At 41.3% G+C, this 23,507-nt stretch overlaps 1 protein-coding gene across 1 annotated transcript in view; it reads left to right on the top strand.

Moving 5' to 3' along the window:
- Nucleotides 1-23,507, top strand: part of CACNB4 (calcium channel, voltage-dependent, beta 4 subunit) — a 75,580-nt gene that overhangs the window by 41,806 nt on the left and 10,267 nt on the right. The window contains exons 2-10 of the mRNA XM_009319030.1: nucleotides 7,002-7,121; nucleotides 7,476-7,598; nucleotides 11,509-11,639; nucleotides 14,015-14,091; nucleotides 14,467-14,486; nucleotides 14,596-14,676; nucleotides 16,689-16,747; nucleotides 20,700-20,809; nucleotides 22,420-22,571. Coding sequence (XP_009317305.1) covers nucleotides 7,002-7,121; nucleotides 7,476-7,598; nucleotides 11,509-11,639; nucleotides 14,015-14,091; nucleotides 14,467-14,486; nucleotides 14,596-14,676; nucleotides 16,689-16,747; nucleotides 20,700-20,809; nucleotides 22,420-22,571 — 873 coding nt within the window. The remainder of the gene's footprint in view (nucleotides 1-7,001; nucleotides 7,122-7,475; nucleotides 7,599-11,508; nucleotides 11,640-14,014; nucleotides 14,092-14,466; nucleotides 14,487-14,595; nucleotides 14,677-16,688; nucleotides 16,748-20,699; nucleotides 20,810-22,419; nucleotides 22,572-23,507) is intronic.

Here is a 23,507-nt window from a genome sequence, read left to right as displayed (position 1 = left end):
GCTTTGCCTTGGCCAGCGGCGGGTCCATCTTGGAACCAGCTGGCATGGGTTCTGTCGAACATGGGGGAAGCTTCTAGCAGCTTCTCACAGAAGCCACCCCTGTAGCCCCCCCACTACCAAAGCCTTGCCACGCAAACCCAATACAGTTAGTTAAAAAGAAAACACAGCAACAAAACCACCACAGAAAGCCAGATCCACTGTATTGTCCCTCTCCTCCAGGGTACGTAGGGAGTCTGCAGTTCCTCCCAACCTGTGCTGTTCTGATTTTGCCATACAGTGTCAACATAATGCACAGAATCAACATGGAACAAAGTGCAACGTAAGACAAGTTTCATATCTGTATATCCATCTGTAAATGTAAACTTTTCTTTTACTAATTTTTACATAAGTTGCAGGCCTCCTGTGCAGCAGGGCTTCTGTGCACTAGCCCTCAGTGGGGATTTTGCTGGCTGTCCCCAACCTCGCAGACAGGAATATGACGACGCAGTCTGAGTGCGAAAAACAGCGTGTAGGAGAAGGTCGCATTGTGCTTTACAAGGCCATGTTTGTCTGTTTTCCAATATAAAACAGCTAAACAATGATGAGCAATCTTGTTTCGTACAGTATTGCTCTCTTAAACCTCTATTGTGCTGTATGTGTGCTCACACACTTGAATGACTGCTAGAAAAGTTTTAATTGAGGTCCCGACTGGTTTAAAAGCATTGGAGTGACCTCTGGTTCAGCTCTTTGGTCTGCTGTGTAACCTCTGCGTTCAGCATCAGGACGGGATCTTTAGGATCTTCAGGGCCTTTGCATACTGTGTCTTGCAGGAGGTGAAACTGCCTTGAGCATCCGAAAACCTGTATGGAAGCTTGAAGGTACCAAGTTGGGATTCCTGTTGCAGGGAGGAACTAAGAGCAGGCTCAGGATGAGAGACAGACGGGTGAGGACAGGATGGGACAGGAGTGGTCTTTTTTTCCCTGAAGTATTTCATGCTGTCCCTAGCTCTGGTATTATTCAAACTCCAGCAAACCATTCAAAATAATTGGCTGCCTCGAGGTGTGCTGCCGCTCCTGATACTTTGTCATTTTAAAGCGCTGTGGATTTTCAAAATGAACTCTCTGTTATTGCAAAGACATTTTTCATGTTCTCAGCTGAAAACAACGTGTGCGTATGAACACAGATACTAGGGCTTTCCTCTTCAGTGGCATGTATGCTTTATTAAGCATAGTGATTGCCATGTGTGCTCAATGTCTGCTTATTCCTGGATAGAGAGTGGTGCTCAAAATGCCCATAGCTAGTCCTTCTGTAGGAGAAGGATGCCTACAATTAGACAATGCTGCCCTGTTGTCTTGCTTAATGGATAAGGCAGAAGCTTTTTCTCTGAGCAGGGTATGTTTTCAGAAATGCTTTCTGGGTTGTGATGGACTCTGCAGCACCCTAAATCTTTTCAAAAGAGACTGCATGTCATCTGGCTTATTGGAGCTCCTAATGGATTGATGCTTTAATTGCACAGGCTATATGAGAGAGCATTACAAGTTATGGCTGGATAGAGAGCAATTCAGATCTGTATATTTATGGCAGTTGGAAAAAAAATTATTTGCAGCCCCACTGAGGTCTTTATTTTTTTTCCCCTTCTGAAACCATAACAGCTAAAGGTTGATATTTTCTTCTGCTCTTTTCTTCAGCGAGCAGGAAGGCTGGACCTGGCTGGCTGTTGTTTGTAGCGTGCAGGAGGAGGATGCATGTGAACTTTTCCTCCCTAAACAGGCTGGGGCACAGAAACACCATGTTCGCTAGGAATATTTTGTTACCTTTTCCAGTCATCTAGCCACCTCAGCATGTATCTTTCAGAAGTCTCAAGTGAGCAAGTCACCAGTCAGTGAGCAAGAGGGACTGATGATTTACCATTATTTTGTAGTTGCTGAATAAACAAATGCACTGTTCTTTCTGCTTTGCCCTTTTTTCCCTAGCATTTTTGGGATTGCTTCAAACCTCAATGTTTTTATCAAAGCTGAATTATACTAATTGCTGAGAGAGGAAAATGAATGAGGGAGAAAATAAATAATAAATTGCGAGAAAAATTAATTCACAGAAGCCCAAAGTAGAAAGGCTCTGAAATATGAAATGAGTCTTTCATTGCCTTGAATAATATAATTATCTAGCAAAGCCTGTTTCCTTGTCAAGTATGGTGTGCACTTGAACTCATTGCATATGCTCCCACTTCACAAAGTTCCTGTGTCTCCCAGGGGGTCGTGAGGTTGAGGTTGGGTAACAGCATGATACTTGGTCCTTGAATATTATGTGCAAATGTGAAACTGTGGACATACATGATATGCCCCAAATTATCAGCTTCCTGCTGTAAACAGTATGAAAATAAAGAAACAAAAGGGTCTTTTTGATAACGTTTCTGTGTACAGGAAAAGACGGGGAATGTCTTCTTTCCTCTTTCTTCTCCTCTCACTTCCCTAAGACTACTAACATAATTTGGGTTTCATTGTGTGGTCAGGCAGTTATACTTCCCCAGCTGCGACAAGAGCATGGATGCATCATAGTATTTAGTATTATCACATCTATTGCAGTTTCAACAAATACGAGCTGTCAGTCCAGAACTTCATTGCACTTGGTGCTGTACAGGCATGAGTGTTTGTGTTAGCTTGTTGCACGATATTGCTGTCAATATTGTGATCTTCAAACAAAAATTTCAAACAACTGAAAATTAAATACAAGAAGTGATGCTTTTGTCTGTGCACAGTTTTAAAAAATAGTCAAAAGCTGGTCTTCTGAGGATAACAAGGGTATTTTTTAACTTATGGACTGCTTGTGTTATAGTAGTTCCCGGAAGCCTTACTCAGGTTCTGAGTCCCATTTTGTGAGTAGACGTCGCTTGCTGCCAGGAGTCCAGTGTAACTAGAAGCGCATCTTGGCTGGTGAACGCAGAGTGCAGAAATCAAGGGTGGTATTAACAGAAGCATGAATTATGACCAGGAAGTCAGCGAGATGGCTTGAAAGGGTAAACGTGCGTACCAGGTAGCACTGTGTAGTCTTGCTCAGTGTGGGGCAGTGATGGAGCTGAGAAAAGTAAACCTTAATCTTGCTTGGTCTTCTGCTCTGACCAAACATGGACACTCGCGTTCCTTGGCCCATGCTTACGGTACGTTACAGAATGCCAATTTTCATTACTTACCTTGGACTGCTTTTTCTGTCCATCTTGCTGCTATTTGCAGAATCGTGCCTTGTTTTCAGTGTGATGCTGCAGTTCAGCATCACATGAGTCACAGTCCTGGGGCTGCATCTTTCAGATAAGCCACTTGCTATTTGGCATAACTTGCAAGAGAAGGGATCATGCGGATGTGATTGTACCAACCCATATCATTTGGCGTACAGGCAGTGATTAGTATTGAAGAGCAGCCTGGGGTAGCCTTGCAGTATCAGCTACTTTGGTTAAGACTACTTTGTTCTGACAGCATTAAATAGGTCAGTGCTCAAACATGTACCACTAAAAGCCAGTATGGGAAACTGTACATCCAGCATAGGTATCTATTTCTATTAAATTCCCTTACAGAGCTACACTGGATCATATCCAGAGGACTTGAATAAATATATAGACGTGAGCCTGTGCACTTTTTGTTCACCATTTCTCCATACAGATAATTTCTGCAATCCACCTACATGCGTGATGCTGGTATCTGTCCTGTCGGTGATGTGTTCTGTGCCTTGTTCTCATACACCTTTCAGTACATAGAAAATTAAGGGGGAAATGACATGGTGAGAGAGCACATGGGTGAGGAACAGTGTCTGCTACTCTGGATGACAGCAGTAGTGGCTTTGTCTCAGGCTTCAGGCATGCCAGGATGTGGTGCATTCCTGTTGCAGTGTCTTATGCCAGGTAGGACTAAAATCTTGGAAAGAAGCCCATTCCTACTGCAGTATATTATTTGTATTTATCGTTATGCCTTTTGATTTATTACTTAGAGAGTGTGATTACTTTTCCTGCTTCCTTTCTGCTGCTATTGAAGCTTTGTTGTCTGTAAGTAAAAAATGTGATGATCAGCAGCTATAAAGCATTTTGTATCTTCAGAGTGTTTAGTGGACAATAAATAATAAGCTGTTCTTCTCTACTACAAAGTTGGTCTGTCTTTGCAACTCCTGTATTTTTTTTCTTCTTTTCTTTTTTTCTTTTTTGTCATTGCTTTGAATGATGCGGGCTCTGGTACGGAGGACAGGCTATAATTTTAGGGCTAGAATATTTGACCATATAAATTCAGTCTCCCACTGATAGACTTCCCCTTCAGTTGCTGAACAGAGATGTAGGTTGGAACAGTAGGTTATGCAGGGGGTGTTCCTGCTACCCATTTCGCCTAGGTGTGATGAGTTGGCATGCTTTGCATTCTCACTTTTGATCAGGGAGGAAATGTTTTTATGCCTCTCTTGGTGATGCATTCGGTAGCTGAAGTTTTAATCTTGCCCTCAGGATGGGCCGAGAGGGATAACTGGCAGCCACTGAGCAGCCCGAGAGGTGTCTTTGGTGCACACCTAGCCAAGTGCTGTGGCTGGTGAGTTCCCTGGTCTCTGCTACATCCCGAAGGAAGCAGAAGGAAGAGCAGCATGTCTAGCTTCCGAGCTAAGAAAAGCTTGTGCTGCTGCCAGCAGCTAATGCTAGTTTTCAGCCTGTTGATGTTAGACTTGTTCCAGCTCAGGATCCCAAACGCGTGTGTCTCTGCAGACACCCCGCTGCTGAGAGGCACGCTGCCCTTTCCAGCTCACCTTGGTGTGTAGGGTGCAGAGTGGCCGGCTGTCCCGGGAAGGAATTTTTCTGGTCTGTTAAGATCATAGCTGTGTGTTAGCTCACGTTAGGCGAATCCTGTTCTTGACGTAGAGGAAATCTGCCCTCCCTAGTGACAGTACCATGCTTATGGCCAAGTTATGAGTATGTAACAAGAAGAGAGCATATGCTCATCAGTGGTTCATTGCCAGACGTCTTCTAATGGATATGTATTCACATCAATATTTAAGAATATGTTAGTTTATATGGAGAGTAAGAATATTGACTTCTATGGTAGATTACATAGAATATGTGTCCCTGTGCTGCAGGATATAAATCAATTTAAGGAAAAAAAATTGAAAGATATAATGCTGTAGAGTGGCTCTTTTGGAACACGTGTAGAGTTACAGATTTTGGAGCTCTATAGAGATATAAATATACAGATAGATACATCTTCAATTTGTTTCTAGAAATGTGACGACTTAGACATTATTTGTTACATTGGTTATATAATACAATACAGCATATGTAGTCCAACACATTACTCCTTTCCCTTATTTAAAAACAGAAACAGTGTCCCTTAGCAGTGGTCATACGTTGCCGTATATTCTTCCTACTGAGTACAGTACTGGGGCCAGGTCCTTTTGCAGCTGTGCGTTATCCTGATCCTTTTGAAGTTCTCTTTTTTTATGATAGTGGGGTTTTTTTGTAGTTATTTTTCCTAAGACATGCAAAATATGTAGGTTAAAAAGTTAGACTACAATGCAAACTATGTGCAGCTCTTTACGCTAAACTTTATATACTGACTTTTGTAGCAGCCATTACCAGTACAGCTGCGTGCTGTGATACAGAACCTGGGGAGCGTGTGATTGCTGCACGTCATCTGCAGCCAGTGCAGAGCGTCGGGCTGGGGAGGGTGAAATGCAGACCTCTCCTGTGCTGGGAGCCGACTAACGACCCAAGCACAAGTTAGTCAAATGCTGTATTGAACAGAACAGGATTCTGCAAGGCTGGACTCTGGCTTAAGCAAAGGCCATAATTCACCAGACAGACATATTAATTTATTAGTAAAAATTCCATTTGCTTGGGAAATGGCTCAATAAGGGACATATATTTCCTGTTCAACATTTACCTTGAGTGGAAAGTTAGACCTAGACTTCAGGATTTTGAGATCTTTGTAGGCGTTTCCTCCTATAGTGAAAATTTACTTCCCCTTTTGTGTGAACGCCCAGTCGTACGCACCTCCATCAGTGGTGCTCCTTGAAGTCTAGGTTCAAGTCCTAGTCCTGCTAGGCTTCTGGGTCGTTAGAATAAAATAGAATAGAATAGACTATTTCAGTTGGAAGGGACCTACAGTGAGTCGAGTGTTTGTCTGAGGTTTTGGAGAGGGGGGGATTGGTATGTCAGATTCATCATGAGTAAACACTCCCTTTAATTTACCTTACCTGTTTTGCAAGATTAAACCCCTGTCTTTCAGTTGGCTCCATGCAAACATAAAGATCAGCTGTGTAGGATGCTGGAGTCAGGTTGCTTTATAAAAGAAGAGAGGAGCCACTTGCACACTTCAAATGTTGCCAGGCATCCTGACTAATGTCCCAGACAAAAAAATCTAACTCTGGCAGTACCTTATTTCCTCCGGGATAGTCTGTTGCATTCTGCTTCTGCTTGTATGTGCTGTTTTCGTTTCCTATCATTGTATAGCTTTTGTGTTGCCCTGTTGAGGAGCTTTTAATAATGTGACTTTTGCTGCTTTTTCTTCCCGCTTGAAGCACAGAATAAAGCTTTGTGTGAGTGGCACCCATGGCAGGGATGAAAGTACTTACACAATGGTACTGTATTTACAGGGAGGGGTGATTCTAACCAAGCTTTATAATACCTTAATTATATTTTATGTGACCTAGCCCATGACAATCTCGAATCTAAGGTTGTCAAACAGGATTTAAATATTATGAAGATTTCTGGACAGTGCCCACAGCTGAGCTGTATTTCACTGTGTCAGTAAGAAAGTAAAGAGATTCTGTAAAAGTGGAGAGAGAGGTTTTTCTTGGGATTTTTGTCTTTGGCTTAGTGCACCTGATCGGTAAAGCCAGATTATTTCTCTGCTAAGTTCTGCAGATTTTTTGTGCTAGCAACAATATGTAAAGCCCACTCAAAGAAATTAAGAAACAAATATTTTAAAAGTATTTTATGAAGCTGACTGGGGAGGGGGTTTCTATTTCTTACATATGTTTTCTTAGTGACATGAATTTAATTTCAGGGCTCAGCAGATTCGTACACAAGCAGACCCTCAGACTCTGATGTCTCTTTGGAAGAAGATAGGGAAGCAATCCGCCAAGAAAGAGAACAACAAGCAGCTATACAACTTGAAAGGGCGAAGGTGTGTTCTTTTCAACTTTAATAATAACTAAGTTATGTGGCATTTATCTTTTGCTTAGTGTTAAAATTCACACTGTTTGTTTTATAACGATGATGCAATCTTTTGAAATAGTTTGGCAATTGAGTCAAATTACCGGCAGACAAGACGTTTGGGGGAATATAGTGTAAATATTCTCACATAAATGGGGATCTTCTCTAGTGACCTGAACTCTGCTGGCTTGTGTGAAATTATTAGCTCTGAATTTTGATGTATTTGACAAATGTCCTCTGCTAGGTTTTTGGTAATTTGATACAACAAATGAATTCTTGATTCAGAAAACTTTCCACTGTTTGTGATGTGTGTTTCTATTTGTAGTCCAAACCAGTAGCATTTGCTGTTAAGACTAATGTGAGTTACTGTGGAGCTCTGGATGAAGATGTTCCTGTCCCAAGCACTGCCATCTCTTTTGATGCCAAGGACTTCCTACACATTAAAGAGGTAAAACCAAGAAGCAATAAAAGGGAATATGAAAGGGAATCTTTTTACATGCCAAGGATCACGATTTGAGCAGTCAGGCTGAGCCATACCGGATTAAAAAGAGAGCCAAGAGCTGAGTGGAGGCAGGAGAGTACAGCACATCGTCTGATTAGTGATGATGTGGTGATACTTCAGCTTTTTTAGAGTTCCGGCACCCTGGGGTGGTTATCTTGCACTTTTTTAACACTTGATGTTACCAACTTGTTGTTGGATTTTCATGTCACAGGAAGGAAATAACATCTTGCTATATTTTAAATACCCTTCAACATGGTAGATTCAGATTCTTTTCATCAAATGAAGTTTGTGATGGATCAGAGATTAAGTGATCTATTGATCAAAAAGTGGAGTAGCACCAAGTTATACCAGGTCTTCGTAAAGCACCAGATAGGCTTGTAAGGGAGGAAATAAGACTTATAATAATACAATAAGAAAAGAAAACATTGAAGAGGACAGATAGAAAAGTAAGGAAAAAGGAATGGGAATAAATGGGCCCTGAATATGGCATTGGTAGAGAAAAATACGTTTTATTGCATGTTGAGCATATTTTCTGCAATTCTTTATCTGAAGTGAGCCCTCCAAATTTGCATAAACCCCTGTTGTTTTGTAGATTTGTACATAGGCTTGCAGTCTGCAAAAACATTTTTTCATCTCTGCGTTCTGGATTCATTTTAGGGTGTTCAGTACTCATTTGTCTCTCTCTTTGGACACGTGTCCGTCATTGCTTCAGAGCACTGATCTCCCATAGGCTGAGCACATTTAGGAGGAAAACACCTGCTTCTGCACCTCTAGAGGCAGAGATTGACGGTAGAACAGGGGGTTTTGCTGTTCTTTCTCCGTGAGAAGGACACAGGAGAGGCAGTTGATTCCCTTGTTCCATTTTCTCTATTTGCTGCAAACAGATGGAAGTTTGATGGGGATTTTTTTTATTTGTTTCTTTTGTGTGTTTCTATTTTTTTAATATTTGTGTGGAACAGTGCTTCAGTCCCTGCTGAGGAAGTGGAGCACTGAATCTGAATCTGCCTATCTCTGCGTGCAGAATTGGTTGCCCCTCCTCTTTGTTCCCCAAGAATGTGTTCTGTTCTGTCTAGCACTGCATCTGAACTCCCTTGATGTACGCCACCTTCCAACCCTGCTTCCAGACAGGAAAAGGTCCTTTGCTAGCACTCAAAGTTGAATGCAGGCAGCTGCATCCATTAGAGCACTCAGATCACTTTCTCAGCTACCTTCCCCGACGTTTTTCCATCCACAGCTGAAATGTACCCTACCTGGCATATTATCTTTCTAGTGTACACTGTCCTGTGGAACCATTCGGGTAACTCAGTGCATCACTATTAAAACAAGTATTTGATCTTGGTTTTCCCAGGATGTGGCTGACTTTATTGTCAGGCCAGCGATTGAATTTAATGTGTTAAGCTCCTATCGTGCTGCCCAGTACATTTTTCCAGAGAAGTGTCCCAAGTCCACGTCTTGGCATTCTGTGAGTTTTCTTCCAAGATCTAAATGGCCAGGATTGCATTGCCACTAAACCGTAAGTCATCTGGCTTACTGGTATTTGTCAGCTCTGCTAAGGGTTTAGCATAGTTTCTTTGTTAATGCTGAAACCTTCAGCTTGGCTGAAGCTGTGGCTGTAACTCCGTAGGATTTCAGGAATGCTTCCCCATGCTGGAGTCTGTAGCTGCATGGAAAAAGGCTTTGCAGAATTTGTTTTTCAATGATCTGGCAGGCTTGCTTGGACTAGAACAAGCATGGTTCCAGATCTTAGAATGATGCTAAACTAGGTAAGCAGTAAGGTCAGCCTGCTGACAGGATGAAACATCAGCAGTAACTGATGAGTTGCTATATTGAGAATGTGTCCTGTATGTCTCATCTGTCTCCTACAAGACTATACATGAAGTGGCAACAATTCCTGACAATGCAGAAGAAATCATGGGCATGGCAACCAATAGGAATGAACTGTAGTCCTCCCACATACTGAATGCAAAGAATAACATATGGGAGGTAATGACCTAGTGCAAATAGCCCCGCGTTCCTTGCTGCATCGTTATCATTTGTATTGTTCAGATAGTCTCAGCATAAGGCTGATTCTGATCTCATGTCTAGAGGCATCACTCAGAGGTCCATGACCTGCTAATGGAAGAAAGATTCCCATGTTTGAGCCGTACATTTAGAACCAAAATAGAATGGGTTATGCTCATGGGACTCAGGTTTTACAGTGGTTTAAATCCATTGATTGATTTCACTGATTTACAACAGCAGAATGCTAGATCCTGAAGTATTTGTCTATTTTAAAGAACGTAAATAGTTCTTTCGACTTAAGCAGAAGAACATATTTAAAAGTAAGCTTTGCTTACTGACATTGTCTGAATCAGGGTCATAACAGGATGAAGAATAGATACTTAAAAAGTTGAAATGATAAAATAATGGAATCTCTTGCATAAATAACAGCTATATAAAGAGGACAGGTTTTCAAGATGAGGGTATAATGATTGCATTTCGCTTAGTTGTGTATGTTAATATTTGTGTGTATGTATGGGTTAATAAAAAGGCTAATTTGTTGTTCAAAGACGTTGAGGCTCTGTATGTTTCAGAGACTTCAGTTAGGCACTGTTGTACCTTTGACAACTAGGACATGGTATTTATATGTTTCTGCAAGAACTTAAGTGCTTGAGAATATGGAGCCAAGAGAACTGATCATTTTTAAGAAGAGATTTCTGTGATAACTTTTTCCTCAAGCCATGCAAACAAGATTGGTACACTCGTGCTGGTCTTAATGACTTGAAAGTCTGTTGTGAAAAGTAATGTTTCTTTTGAACACTGAGATGCCTAATGAAGCATAGCAAAGTATAAGTTTTTCAGGTATTTTTCTTCAAAAGCTCTGCTGGCAGCCAGCTACAACAAATCCTTTTCCACTACGATATCCACTATGATACCGCTTTTAATCTTTCCATCATTAAAGTTAGGCCAGACTTCCAATAATGCAGAAAAACGTATGTTACTAAAGGTTAATGATAAATTTAAATTTTATATTTTCAGGTATATATTAAAGTTTCTTCCTAAAGGTGAATTTCTCTTCAACTGTCATAAATTTAAAAGTGTATGACACTGAAGAGTTTAGCTACTTCTAGGCAGCAGCACTATAAAAGCCTCATTTGTAGAGAGGTGTTAGAGCTCTACCACAGCGTTAACCAGATACGGGTTTGGTTCGTTGTTGGAGCTGATAAGTTTTCCATGTTGTCTTGGATAGGTTGGTCTTTCTTTATTTCGATTTCTAGAATGGTGTTTGTAGATCTTTTCCACCACACAAGGTTTTTGCAAAGGAATAACACATTAATAACATCTGTACAAGTACCTGGAAAGGAGGAGGGAAAAATGGTGGCAGCAGCGGTGGTGATCTTTGGCGCAGACCATTAAATTTTACAAGGAACCAATAACAATGGTTTTGATGGTGATCTGAAGGTGTTATTTTTACGTTTGACTGCTTTATATGGCCGCTGTGAGGTAGTTTGGTGGCCTTGGTTCACTAAAAATTGGTTCGTCTCATTAAATCACTGTCACACTCGGCACCTTAGTTGGTGGCATCAGAGGAAAAGTCACAGCAGGATGCGTTGGGGCAGCTAAGAGATAAGCCAGTACTGCCACAGATAACACCGCTTTCCACTGTCCAGCTGCAGAGAAGACACCAACCTTCCAAATACTGCCTAGCACCTTTCACCAACTTCACTTAAATTCACACGGATTGTCCAGCATTGAGACGTCAGCGTGAGTCTGGTTTCGTTGACCAGTATGGAGTTAAGGATTGCGGATAACAATATAAGGGAGTTTCGGACATGGAACATTTTGTACTGAAGCCAGTAACCTTTCTGTGTTCCAGAAATATAATAATGACTGGTGGATAGGAAGGCTGGTTAAGGAGGGCTGCGAGATTGGCTTTATTCCAAGCCCGCTTAGACTGGAGAATATCCGCATTCAACAGGAGCAGAAGAGAGGACGTTTCCATGGAGGGTAAGAATGCTATAACCTTTTAAAATAATTTAAAATAATTTCTGACACCGGACAATATTTTCAAAGGTCACTTGATTCTTTTTTATTGCACTGCATTTGGAGGAGTGTTTGATTTGGGATTCCAGATGAAAATACATATTTGCAGAGAATAGACGTGCTAGGTATTGACGATGAAAAACAAGAAAAAAATGTGTATTGACTTTAGGAAAGATCAGTATGAGTGGTAATGACAGAAATTTCTGAAGGGCTAGAGAGTTTTATGTCCCCATGGGTTTAAGTCAACTTGGTGCTCAAAGGCTGCCAGATTTTTTTCCCAACTGCTACGTTCTTAAGGTTGTGGTTTTTTTCTTTCTTCTTTTTCTTTCTCTCCATTTTGGCCAAAACCAGACTTTACAAACTTTACAAGGTGAGCTTTGTCATTTGACTTCCTTTATTCTTTGTCTTTCAGCCTGACCATTTTGTGTCTCCACGCTGCTAGAGCTGGAGATTGCAAGTCCCTGGAAAAATATAAACTTGGTCACAGGTCTAGGAAGTAAAACTGATTTCTCATAATCTCAGTTCAGACACCGAAGTCACTCTTCTATTGGCTGAATACACAAAATACTTTTCTTTTTTTTTTTTTTTTAATTACTACTAGCATATTATCCCACTAATTGAAAATGAAATTTAAATATTCACACAGATAACAAGGAGGACAAAACCTTTAGTACTGCAGAGTAAAGAGACATGAGCCAATTGAATCTGGGCCTAATACATAGCAGTAAGAGGAGCATAATTTAGCCTGTATAGTACTGTCAGGGAATTGGCATACTAATATACTTCATCAAGGTCAGGAATCATTTCAAGTATAAACCATCTGGGGAAAAGTTTTTAGAATGATTGAACAGCATTAACTGTGCTTTTTCCAAATTGCTTTTATAATTTTTTTAATACCTTCAGAGGAAGCCAGTATATCTCAATGTACAGAAAGAAGATTATCTAATTCAGAGAGATGGACACTAACAGAATATTTAGGATACTGTTTCAGATACAGCATATTAGGAAAATTCTCTGCTTGTGTGAATGGGCATGACTCCAGCAAATCACCAATTCTTGCAAAGATTTTGTCTAATCTCACCTATGGAGAATATTAGGAATAAAATCAAGTATTAAGGAGACAGAGGAAATATTGTAAAGGATATCTATTAATATTCTAAGTAGTCTGCACTAACACTCCTGGATTTGTATGATAAAATTGGAAGTAATGTATAATGATAAAACAGTTTATTTTTGAGCACCTTTGTTAGATATAGTTATATAGTATCTGTTCCTTAAGATTCCTTTAAAAACTGTGACTAACTGTGATACTAAGGCTCTATGTGATGAAGAAGAATTCTCGTTTTGTCTGAGTAAGGCAGTGAAAAGTCATCTGTTAAAGAGGTTTTCTAGAGTCTAGTATATGTTCGCAAAGGATTTACGAAGTCTGGGAGTAAATAATCCCTGCTCTGGAGAGCATACGGCAAGAAAGCAAGGACAGAATACTGACTGGGACTCCTGTCCTCTTGCTGGTCAGTCTGTATGTAATGAAAAATACTAAATACTGTGCTAAAGACGTGGATTGTACCACAGGACTACGTCACCTGCAGTAACTGATAGCTTAAACAGTCCTTTCTGCCCTGAGCTCTCCTTCCCTCCCATCTCCTCCTCAGCTGGTTGTGCAACGAGCTGAATTAGAGAGCTGATTCACCTGAACATCTTTCCCCTCCCCAAACCAGTTTCCTGTTCCAGTCTGCTGCGGTGTGATGCTGCATCACACGGGGAGAGGAGGGCAGGGCACAGGGGCAGAACTGCATGGCTGGAAGCAGGGAGATACAGCAAATGGAAGAAGGAGCTACTTAAACCACTGTTGCTACACAACAAAAGCTATTTAAACGGCCAGTTAAGACCCCAAACCTCCCAAGAGATGTGTCTGGCTAGTTATGTATGCTGGTAGAGAGACCCAGCAAGACAGAGGAGCGCTGGGTGGGGGATCTTGTGCAGAGCTGGGCTATGCGCTGAGTTTAGCATATGTCTATGACTAGAGCTGCTGTGTTTCCCAGCCTACAGGTAGATCACAGAAAAGCTTTGCTCAGTCTGTAGTGGAACCTGCTTTCCCCTCGTAGCCTGTATGCAGCTTTCCAGACGTGGAGGTCTACTTAATTACAGATGCTTTGGTTTCCCCATGTCCCTGCCTGGTACTCTTCACCTCTCACTTCACCTGCAGCATGAACGTGGGTGAAGACTCTCCTTTACCGTGTGATTTCTCAGGGGGCAATTTCTCATAGCTGCTGCCTGAAACCTCACACGTTTGCATCTCTGGGCACTTGGTGTTAATGGGGCTCTTTCTGATACCATAGAAAATCGAGTGGAAATTCTTCTTCAAGTCTTGGAGAAATGGTTTCTGGCACATTTCGAGCCACACCCACTTCCACAGGTAAGAGAGAATTTTATTTAAGGAAACTCCTGCTATTTCTAATACTTCTATTTTAAAAACCGTACATGAAAAATGCGGGTTTCCCCCCTTCGCTGACTTATTAAGACGTTTTACAGAAAAGTGCTTGCGTGCGGAGGTGGAGGAAGACAGCTATTTCTAGACATGCGGTAGTTGCTAAGGGACTGGGAAAAAATCTCGGGAAGAGTGGCAGCTGCCCCAGAATGGAATGAATGACAGATTTAAACAGGGCTGACCAAAAGGGAGGTGCACTGAGAGAAATCGAAAGTGCATTAATAAAGGGATGTTTGTTTGCAAGTGTTACGGTTGTTATACACAGCGTGTATTTTTTAACCAAGTTCTCATTTGGTCTTTTAGCAAAACAGAAACAAAAAGTGGTAAGTAGTCCTTTCATTTTCATTTTATTTTATTCTAATACATAATTCCCAGGATTTTCTTATGGAACTTCTCTGGTTAATGATCTGAAGGGTTGTTTTCTTCTTCTAGACAGAACATGTTCCCCCATATGATGTAGTACCATCTATGAGACCTGTTGTCTTGGTGGGTCCATCACTGAAGGGCTATGAGGTACGTATTCCAGGTATTTGCAATTAATTAGTATTTTCTTATCTATAATCTTCCTTAGTACATTCAGTGTGTGTGGTCCAGTGCAACTGTTATTAATTAATTAATGGATAATTTAAAGTGATCTTAGCTTAAATAATTGTCAAAAATGCTATATAAGAACTAAGAGCGTAGTTCGCACTTTGCGCCGTTTGGGTGAGGTACCAGCTGAATTTTTTTCTACCCTGCAACAGTGTCTGTTGCTCGTGATGTCTCAGCTGAAGGGTAGGTAACATAAGTACACTGGCGCTCTCTTTGCAGTTTTACTGCTTTAAACACAGCGCGCATCCATTAATTTCAGTACAGTCATTCTTGATTAAATCACATAAGAAAAAGAGAATTTGTGTCTGCTACAAGAAAAAGTTGGAGCAGTCATATTAACTAGCTAGACTTCTGTATACGTGTAAAATTTTAGTCAAACTAGTACATGCTTTGAACTTAATTAGCAAAAATTTTGAAGAAGATTCCCCGTTCTGCTTTTTTCACTTACAAAAACTTTACATCTTGCCACAAAACTCAGTCTTGGCGAATGAAGTAGCTGGACTACTGCAGCATATTCAGTTTTGTTCTCCAGCACCTGCAACTGAATATGGGAACTAATGATTATTATTTCAGCATGTTTTCTTGACATTTATTTGTTTTAAGACTATTAGTATATTGAAATATATATGTAAAGAAACCTTTAACCCTTCTAAATTATTTGCCTCTGTTCAACATGGAAGTAGGTATGATAACATGCAGAACAGGACACCCATTTTTCAAGGCTGCTGCAGATTAAAATGAGCATTTAACACGTGCTAAAGGAGCATGGGCTTTTAGCAGGGCATTTTAGTGAACTTAACCATCTGTTAAGTGTTTTGCTGAATTAGGAACTAAATGAACATGAACATAAAACCAGATACACTTCCTTTAGCTTAATTAATGTTGTTAGTACTTTATAGGGTATTATTAAACATATTGGAGTGATTCTTTTTGGAAGATTACAGCATGGTACCATCATTAGCATAATGCAGTGTTCTTGCATTGTTTTTTTTGTAAGAATGATTGAACGTGTAGTTTAGCAAAGCAGGTACTTAAATGTTTTACTCTCTGCCTTTTAATTTTATGGTGATGTTTCTTGACAGTCATCCATTGACTTCCCTGGTGCTGCACCACAGATTAATTTGCCTAGGGACTTTCAAGTTTGGAGGGGAGAGAGGCTGTTTGTTAATACATACCTCTACAAATATGCTGTCCTGCCTTTGTTTGAGAAAATAATACTAAACATGACATCTTGAACATATAAAGGTATATAAATGGTAACACAGAATATTAATTTCAATTGCAAACAGTGGTCTACATATCAGAAACGCATTGATCTTACTTTGCAACCTACGTGGGAAAATTCTTTTGACTATTTTTTTTCTGACTAAATTCTGAAGGAACCATTTTGAAAGATAAACTAGGAGAAATAAACTGCCAGAGGCCTGGGGGCTTTGATTAAGTTCCTGTCTAGACCGGCAGATAATAGGTGTCAGCCTGAGTTGTCCTGAAAAGGACAAGGAGCTCATTCAATAAAGTAGATCTTGTGTCTGAGGTTTTAAGCCAGTTCTAATAAAGTTACTGTAGGAAAAAAACAAATTATCTATTCAACCCAAATAGTCCCGTATGCTTCTGACACGTTCTGAAGCCTGTTGGGAGTGGTATTGCTATGGAAGGTGCTGAGGTGTGCTATCATGCTTCAGTGCAAGTCAAGACGAGCAGAAAGAGTGACAGCTCTCACATCCTCCGTTCCGCATTTTGGAGAATGAGTCAGAAAACTTGCAAGTATTTATTACAAAGTGTGCTGCCAAGAGCATGAAAATTAAATGATTGCTACCTATAAAAGGTATTGATTGTTGCCAGTATCCTTACCTTCTACTCACCTCTTTTCTTACTTTTGACTTCTTTTTCTCCCTGTCAATCCTCCCTGTTCAATCTTCCTCACCTCTGCAAAGGTGACAGACATGATGCAGAAAGCTCTCTTTGACTTCCTGAAGCACAGGTTTGATGGGAGGTGAGAAATACTGTCCTTTTCATGCTTTTTTTCCCCCATGTGTTACTAGCATTTTAGCGATTTGTTTATTTTTTAATGCAAGGAGGTTGATGCATGTTCAAAACTGATTTACTGGCTTTGTATCAACACTAAAATGCAGCCAGCTGTGGGGTGGCACACAGCTAACGTATTACTAGAAGTGCATGTATCTTCATATCTGCCATGTCTGTGGTAGGAGTTTTTAGGTTTAACAGAATAATTCTGCCTCAGTATCTTACCAGCCTGAAGTTACAGAAGAAATCTAGATGAAGGGTGACTGGGGCACATGGAAAGTGCCAAAATATCTTTAAAGATGGCATTACCAGGCTCAGGTTTTTAATGTTGCCCTGGGAAGCAGGCTGTGCCCCTTGTTGAGCCGGGAAGGGAACGGTGCCATCCAGTGAACAGCCCTTTCGGCAGAGCCCGACTCTGGCTTGCTGCTGGCCCTCTTTCCTCCAGAGCTCCCAAGCCACTGCTCTGCAGCCTGAGCTGACTGCATGTTGGGTAAATTGAACTGAGTGGATTGCTTTTTTTTTTGTCAAAGAGCTGTCCGGTTCCTTTCATGTCATGGAACAGTTGAGAAAACATGACTGCACATAAAAGTACAGTTTTATTCACAGTCGTTTGGGGATATGAAAATTTCTTAACCATTGGATACAAAAGCGCGTACTGCTGGACCAGCTCAGCCAGCCGCTGAAGTGTGCAGACACCAAATAATAAGTGCCTCTTGGTTTTATTTTGAAATTGCTCTATTTGGACTAGGTTCATTCCAGCACCTTTTGTGAAGTTCCAGGCTCCTTTAAAGCAGGATGTTCTTTAAATAAAACTAATCACACCCTAGCCCTGAAATAAGTATCAGAAATGGCAGATTTCAACAGAGTGCAGTAACGGTGCTTCGGATCAACACCTAAGAAAAATCAACTCTTAAATATTCTCGGTAGTCAAAAATCCTTAAAAAGGCAGTTTGAAGAAGGAAATGCTGAGAACTAAAATATAGAAAAAAGTGTGTCAGAACTTAAAAAATTGTAAGGAAGGTTCATCTTGTTCAGCTGGAACACAGAGAACATTTCCTGATGAGCTGTGAGAAGGATAATTTGGATTTCTTTGCTAGGAACATAGGCTTGGTCCATGGCATCTCTTCCTTTCCACTGGAGCTCGTCAGTAGTCGTAGGTGTCTGCTACATCTTTGGGATGTTCCGCCCTTCCTTCATCCTCGTTTGTTCAGTATATTCTAACTGTGAAAAGGAGCTTATACCATGCTAGCTAGTATATAGCAGTAAGTCAGGTTTGAAAATACCTAAAACATTGGCACTAGGGCAGTGAAAATAATAGTGTCTGTTGTTTAGAAGAGGTGGAGCAGGATTTATGGTCAAGGTACCTTTTGGGGTGCAGTGAGGAGATGGCAGTGCTGAACTAACCCATAAACAGCTTAGACAAAATTAATGCTCAACTTCTGTGCAAAATATCTCATCTTCTCCCCTATTTTTAATTGCCCAGCTCAAGTGATTTTAGCAGCTTCTACAAACGTCGTGGTTGATGTAAAACCTGACAGATGAAGCACCGTCCGTGGCAACCTGCAGTTAAATTTGTCGTTTTTCTGAGCTGTTCGTACGTCCTGTCGGTACCTCCTCTCCCCACTCCTGAGCAGTGTGACTGCTCTGGTTCCGCTGCAGCTCACTGCATGAGCGCCGGTGCCCATTTGCGTTAGGTGTAGGTACAGAACCGCAGCGTATGTTCCCTTCCAGCTGTTGGCATATGTCTGTCAACGTTGCATATGCCGGCGGTAACTGAGAGTCATTGTTTTCAGTCGGAAACCATGGCAACGGGAAGTGATAAGTCATCTCCAGTTGCCACGACATGATTGCTATGAATATATCCTTTATGAGGTATATTTTTATACCCTATATGAGAATGTACTCAGCAGAGGCCTCATCCATGAAGATCAGCAGTGCCTAAATACAAAGAAGAAAACGTAAAGCACCCTTAGGTGCACCCATTTAGGCTGCTTAATCCGATGGGAGGCAGGACTGCTCCTTGCCTTGCTCTTCTGTCTTTCCCCGCACCATGCCCTTGGTCTGCACAGAGGGGCAAAAGGGAGGGATTCTGCCTGGAGTGAGGTATTTTTTGGAAATCCTCTTGCCATTAGCAATATTGGCAACTAGATCAGGTAGAAGTGTGAAATTTCAGCATTGAAAAAGTTAAATGCCATAAGCAAGCTGATACAATTGACTTTAGCTCTGAGTAGCTTCAGAAAAATGAATTAAATTCCTTTTCAGGCACCTCCGCTGCTTCTTGGCCCTCCTGCCAACTTTTATGGCTTTGCAGTCTTTTCCTTCCCCCCCTTTTTTTCTTTTTCTCCATCTTTTCTGCAATTTTGTGACAGGTCCACATTACCAAGAAGGAAAATGACTGTCCCAGGAGGAGCTTTTCAAAAGACTTCAGTAAGGCTTGAACTAGCGGGACTCCTTCCTTACCTCTTAATACACTTGGCTTCTGTCAGCTCCTTCTTTTGTAACTGCAACATCCTCTTCTGGCCAGTGAACTAAAGGAAAGGCTCGAGGGCTGTGTTGTGCAGACCTGCTGAAAGGAATCTGCTAAAGCTTGGCTGGCTCAAGGCATTCAGGGAATGGCTGCTGCAGAGGCGCTAACGGCATCGTTTTCTAAATACATTGTGTTTAATCACTGTTGCATAGACCGAGCCTGACTCTGTACACCGTGTAAACAAAACATAGCAAAGGCACATTTTTTTCTTACCATCTTTCAGCAACAGTGATACTTAGGGTTACTTCTTACCCAGGAAGAATGAAATGCTTCTTATATCTGGCACAGTAGGTGAGCATTTGTGGTCCTTTCTCTGTTACGTGTCTCTGATTCCAGCAGTCAGAGATCTAGGAGCTCCCTGAGCCAGAGGTGCCATCTGGACCACCGTGTTTTATCGTCACCTCTAGACCCATGATCCATTAATTTATCCCATTTCTTTTTTAAACTCATTTATGCTTTTGGTCTCTATTTTCTGGCAATAAATTTATTTATGTGTTATGTAGAAAAATACTTGCACTTCTTTTTAACCCTCCATCTGATAATTTCACTTAGAGCTGCATAAATTCTTACGTTCTACGGAATAGCTCCTAGTCATTTCCGGCTTGCTTTCTTTTCATTATTCATGGCTCTTTGGCTCATCACAGTCCTCCTAAATGGACTTTACGTGAAGTGATGATTGTGTGCTCTTTGTTTTATAACCTTTTGTCTCTTGTCAGCTCACTTGACAGATCAAGTAAAAAAATCGCCTTCCTTAAGTTAAAGAGGAGGCTCCAGCAGTACAGATAGCTGTGGCTCCTGTTCAACTGTGAGCCAAGTCATTTAGCCCATCGGCACAGCTCCCTGTCTGGAAGAGGAGAGTGCGTGTTGGAGGACCGGTCTCCCAAAGCAAGCAGCTCTGTTCAGTGACTCACAGGCACTCAGATACGAGTGACGTGGCCTGCTCGGATGTCCAAACATGGCCCTTCCTTACCTCTCAGCAGTGTCGGGTTTAATCAACAGTTTAACTATCTGGGAAGAGAAGTGCTGTTACTGTTATGACTCTGTTGTTCTGTATGCCCTAAGACTCAGATAACTTGTAGTATTTATGGTACTGTGTAAATTCGTGTAGGAGATGAGTGAGTTGAGGAGGAGAAAAGTTAACTAATACATTAAGTAGAAAAGCAGAAACTACATGCCAGAGTCTACAACAGCGTAGGGAATAGAAAATACTTTATAGTTATTCAGCATTTCTCTTTAGTTGTTCTTTAATGATGACGTAACTCAGCTATAAAACATGTCTGAGTGGTGTTTTACTGTATTTGCACTTTGGAATGGAATGTAGCTGTAAATCATGCACAGTGCACTGAAAATTTGACTACTGTGTTTTTGTTCTGTCCTGTGTTCTTACTCATAGGATATCAATAACTAGAGTGACAGCTGACATTTCTCTTGCTAAGAGGTCTGTTCTAAATAATCCAAGCAAGAGGGCAATAATTGAGCGGTCAAATACAAGATCCAGTTTAGGTAAGACATTGACACAGATGTAATTCTGAACATGGTTACATGCTGGAGGAAAGTGACAGGATTTCAGCCTTCGAGATGTCATCAGGTCTGCAATTTTAAATGTGTCTACAGCATTTTAATGTATAATTCTGAATTTCACATACTCAAATGGGAGACATTTGAGTCTGGAGGGGGGGCAACAGAGCACAACGTACTGCGTTAGCCTCGCATTCAGCAATTACCTGGGCTAGAGCAAGCAGTATTATAGCTGCTATTTGCAAAAGATGAGTTAGGGGCCTGCAGGCAGAGTATGGGTTCAGTGCTGTTTCCTCCCAAGGTGAGCTGGCCTCACATCTCCCTCTTCGCAGCCCTGTGCTTTTAATTCCACGTCACAAGGTGCCAAAGAGCTTTCACCTCGTCCAGCCAAGAAGGAAACATGTCGTTCCTGACCCTGGGACCATTTGACTTAATGTTGAACAGCTACAGCTTAATTTTTCTGTCTAGCCACGAGGCTCTGGGTCTTCCCACCCTCTCCTCACAGTGTCATGACTGCTGGGTTACAGTGGCCTGATGAATTTTTATTTCTTTCACAAGGGTGGAAGTTTGTGTGTAGTATATGCATGCCAATAACCTGGTCGCTGGGACAGCATCCTAGGAATTGGTTTTCAGTCTTCTCAGGAAGAAAAGGCTCTTAAACCAAATTCCCTGACATCCCGAGTGACTGTTTGAACTAGAGGCATAGGTCATAGGATGCTTCATTTCTAGTTGGCATTCTAGTACGGGAGTAGGCACCCCAAAATTAAGTGCTGCAAAGGTGAGTACTAAATCTTCTTGTGCCTGTGAACACGCGTTGTTCTGTGGAACAGCTCTTAGGCAAATTAAATGTATGTGAGTTGCTGACATACAGCTCTTTTGTGCTTTGGTGGTATAACTTACAGGCTTCAGTTTGTGCTGAGTTTATCTATTTAAAATTCATCACGTGCATATGAATGATTAAGAAGAGCAGAACAATGAGTATCAGAAATATAATTTACATGGAAATAAATGTCTCCTTTTTCTTCAGACAAAAGCGCTTTGGTGTGAACATTGCCATTAGTGTCTTTTTAAATAATACCCTGTCAATTATTTAACGTAATTTTTTGTGGTTATAGAATTAGGAGGTCACAGTTCTGCTTTTCATACAGACCCTTGTTTAAGTTAAATCAGAATTACAATCTGAGAACAAAAAAAGTTTTAAGAAATATCTATACATCACTTGCTGTTGAAAATAAAAAATGTTACGACTCCTAAGATATTTAGCAGATTTGGAAAATATGCTTAAGTCTATTTTGTGTTAATAGAAACATGCATTTAATTGTACCCAATGTTTAAATACACTGATACTATAAAGGAACATAGTACGTATGTGTTTTCAGGTAACAGAATTGTCTCAAAGGTAATATTTATTGAAATAATTGCCTTGAGTAATAGGTTATTTTATGGAAATTACATTAATTCACATATGGAGTTCATATACTGAATGAAGTATATGGAGTTCATATACAGTCTGTGAAAATAAATGGGTGATGATATTTTTGTCTAAGTAATGCTGGGGTTGAATGGCTTTCACCGGTTTTGTTTTCCTTTACTAGCTGAAGTACAGAGTGAAATTGAAAGAATCTTTGAGCTGGCAAGGTCCTTACAACTGGTTGTCCTAGATGCAGACACCATCAATCACCCTGCGCAACTTATCAAGACATCTTTAGCACCAATTATTGTCCATGTTAAAGTGTCTTCTCCAAAGGTAATGTATCTCACCCTTAAAGTATGTGCATTTGAGAGGGACCTGGAGGGAAGTGTGGGAGTGAGCAGTGTGGTATCTGCACCGGAAGAAATTAAGAGTGAGACGAAGAGGAAAAAAGTGCAATTTTTAGATCAAGGGCTTGACAAAGCAATGTCTGATGCAGTTTCTTTTTTCTGCCCTAAACCTTAACCTAGCCTTAGGCTGAGCCTTAGACGAGGCACCCACCAATTCAGTAGACAAAAAAATTCCTGAGGAGCAAATTCTTTCTGTAGCTCTCCGTTCCCCTTGGCAGTCCCTTCGCAGCCCCCTTATCCCAACACAGTTCTGGGTTCTCTCTCTACAAGCCCTAACCTTAGGCTGAGCTTCAGAGAAGACACCCAGCCCTTTGCCCCATTCCCAGGCAGTTGTTGATGGTTGTCTGTTGATCACAAACAAAGCCCGTCTGCTTTTGTCTGTGGCTTCCGCCTGGGGCGTGTTGATCCACCATCCACAGCTGGGTCTGGACCTGTGTGGCCAGGCTGCTGGCCAGCTCCTGCCATGGAGCATGAATGTGACTATTGCTCAGGAGTGCAGCACGGACCCCACTGCGACCGTGGCTGTTAGTGCAGAAGGGGGCCTGGAGTCACGACAGAGACTCTGCATCTTGTGGAATCAGCACAGCGATGGTGGGATGCTGCCCAATACCTGCTGGAGTGACCACCGTGACACATCAGAGATGTCTGCAGAGAGCCATGTGCCAGTTCTTGGTGCACGTGACCAGCAAGTGATGGTGGAGGTTCTGCTGGACCTGCTACTGGAGGGAAAAAAGAAGAACTGGACAGAGTTGTGAAGGTCCAGGACAGCCTTGGCTGCGCTAACCATGAGATGGTGGAATCCAGATCCAGAGAGAACTGAGCAGTACAAGTAACAGAATTGCAGACCTGGACCCTAGAACTG

Source organism: Pygoscelis adeliae, unplaced genomic scaffold (assembly GCF_000699105.1).
Source record: "Pygoscelis adeliae isolate BGI_AS28 unplaced genomic scaffold, ASM69910v1 Scaffold222, whole genome shotgun sequence".
In the NCBI taxonomy this organism is placed as follows: Eukaryota; Metazoa; Chordata; class Aves; order Sphenisciformes; family Spheniscidae; genus Pygoscelis; species Pygoscelis adeliae.
This window is presented reverse-complemented; position numbering and strand designations above follow the sequence as displayed.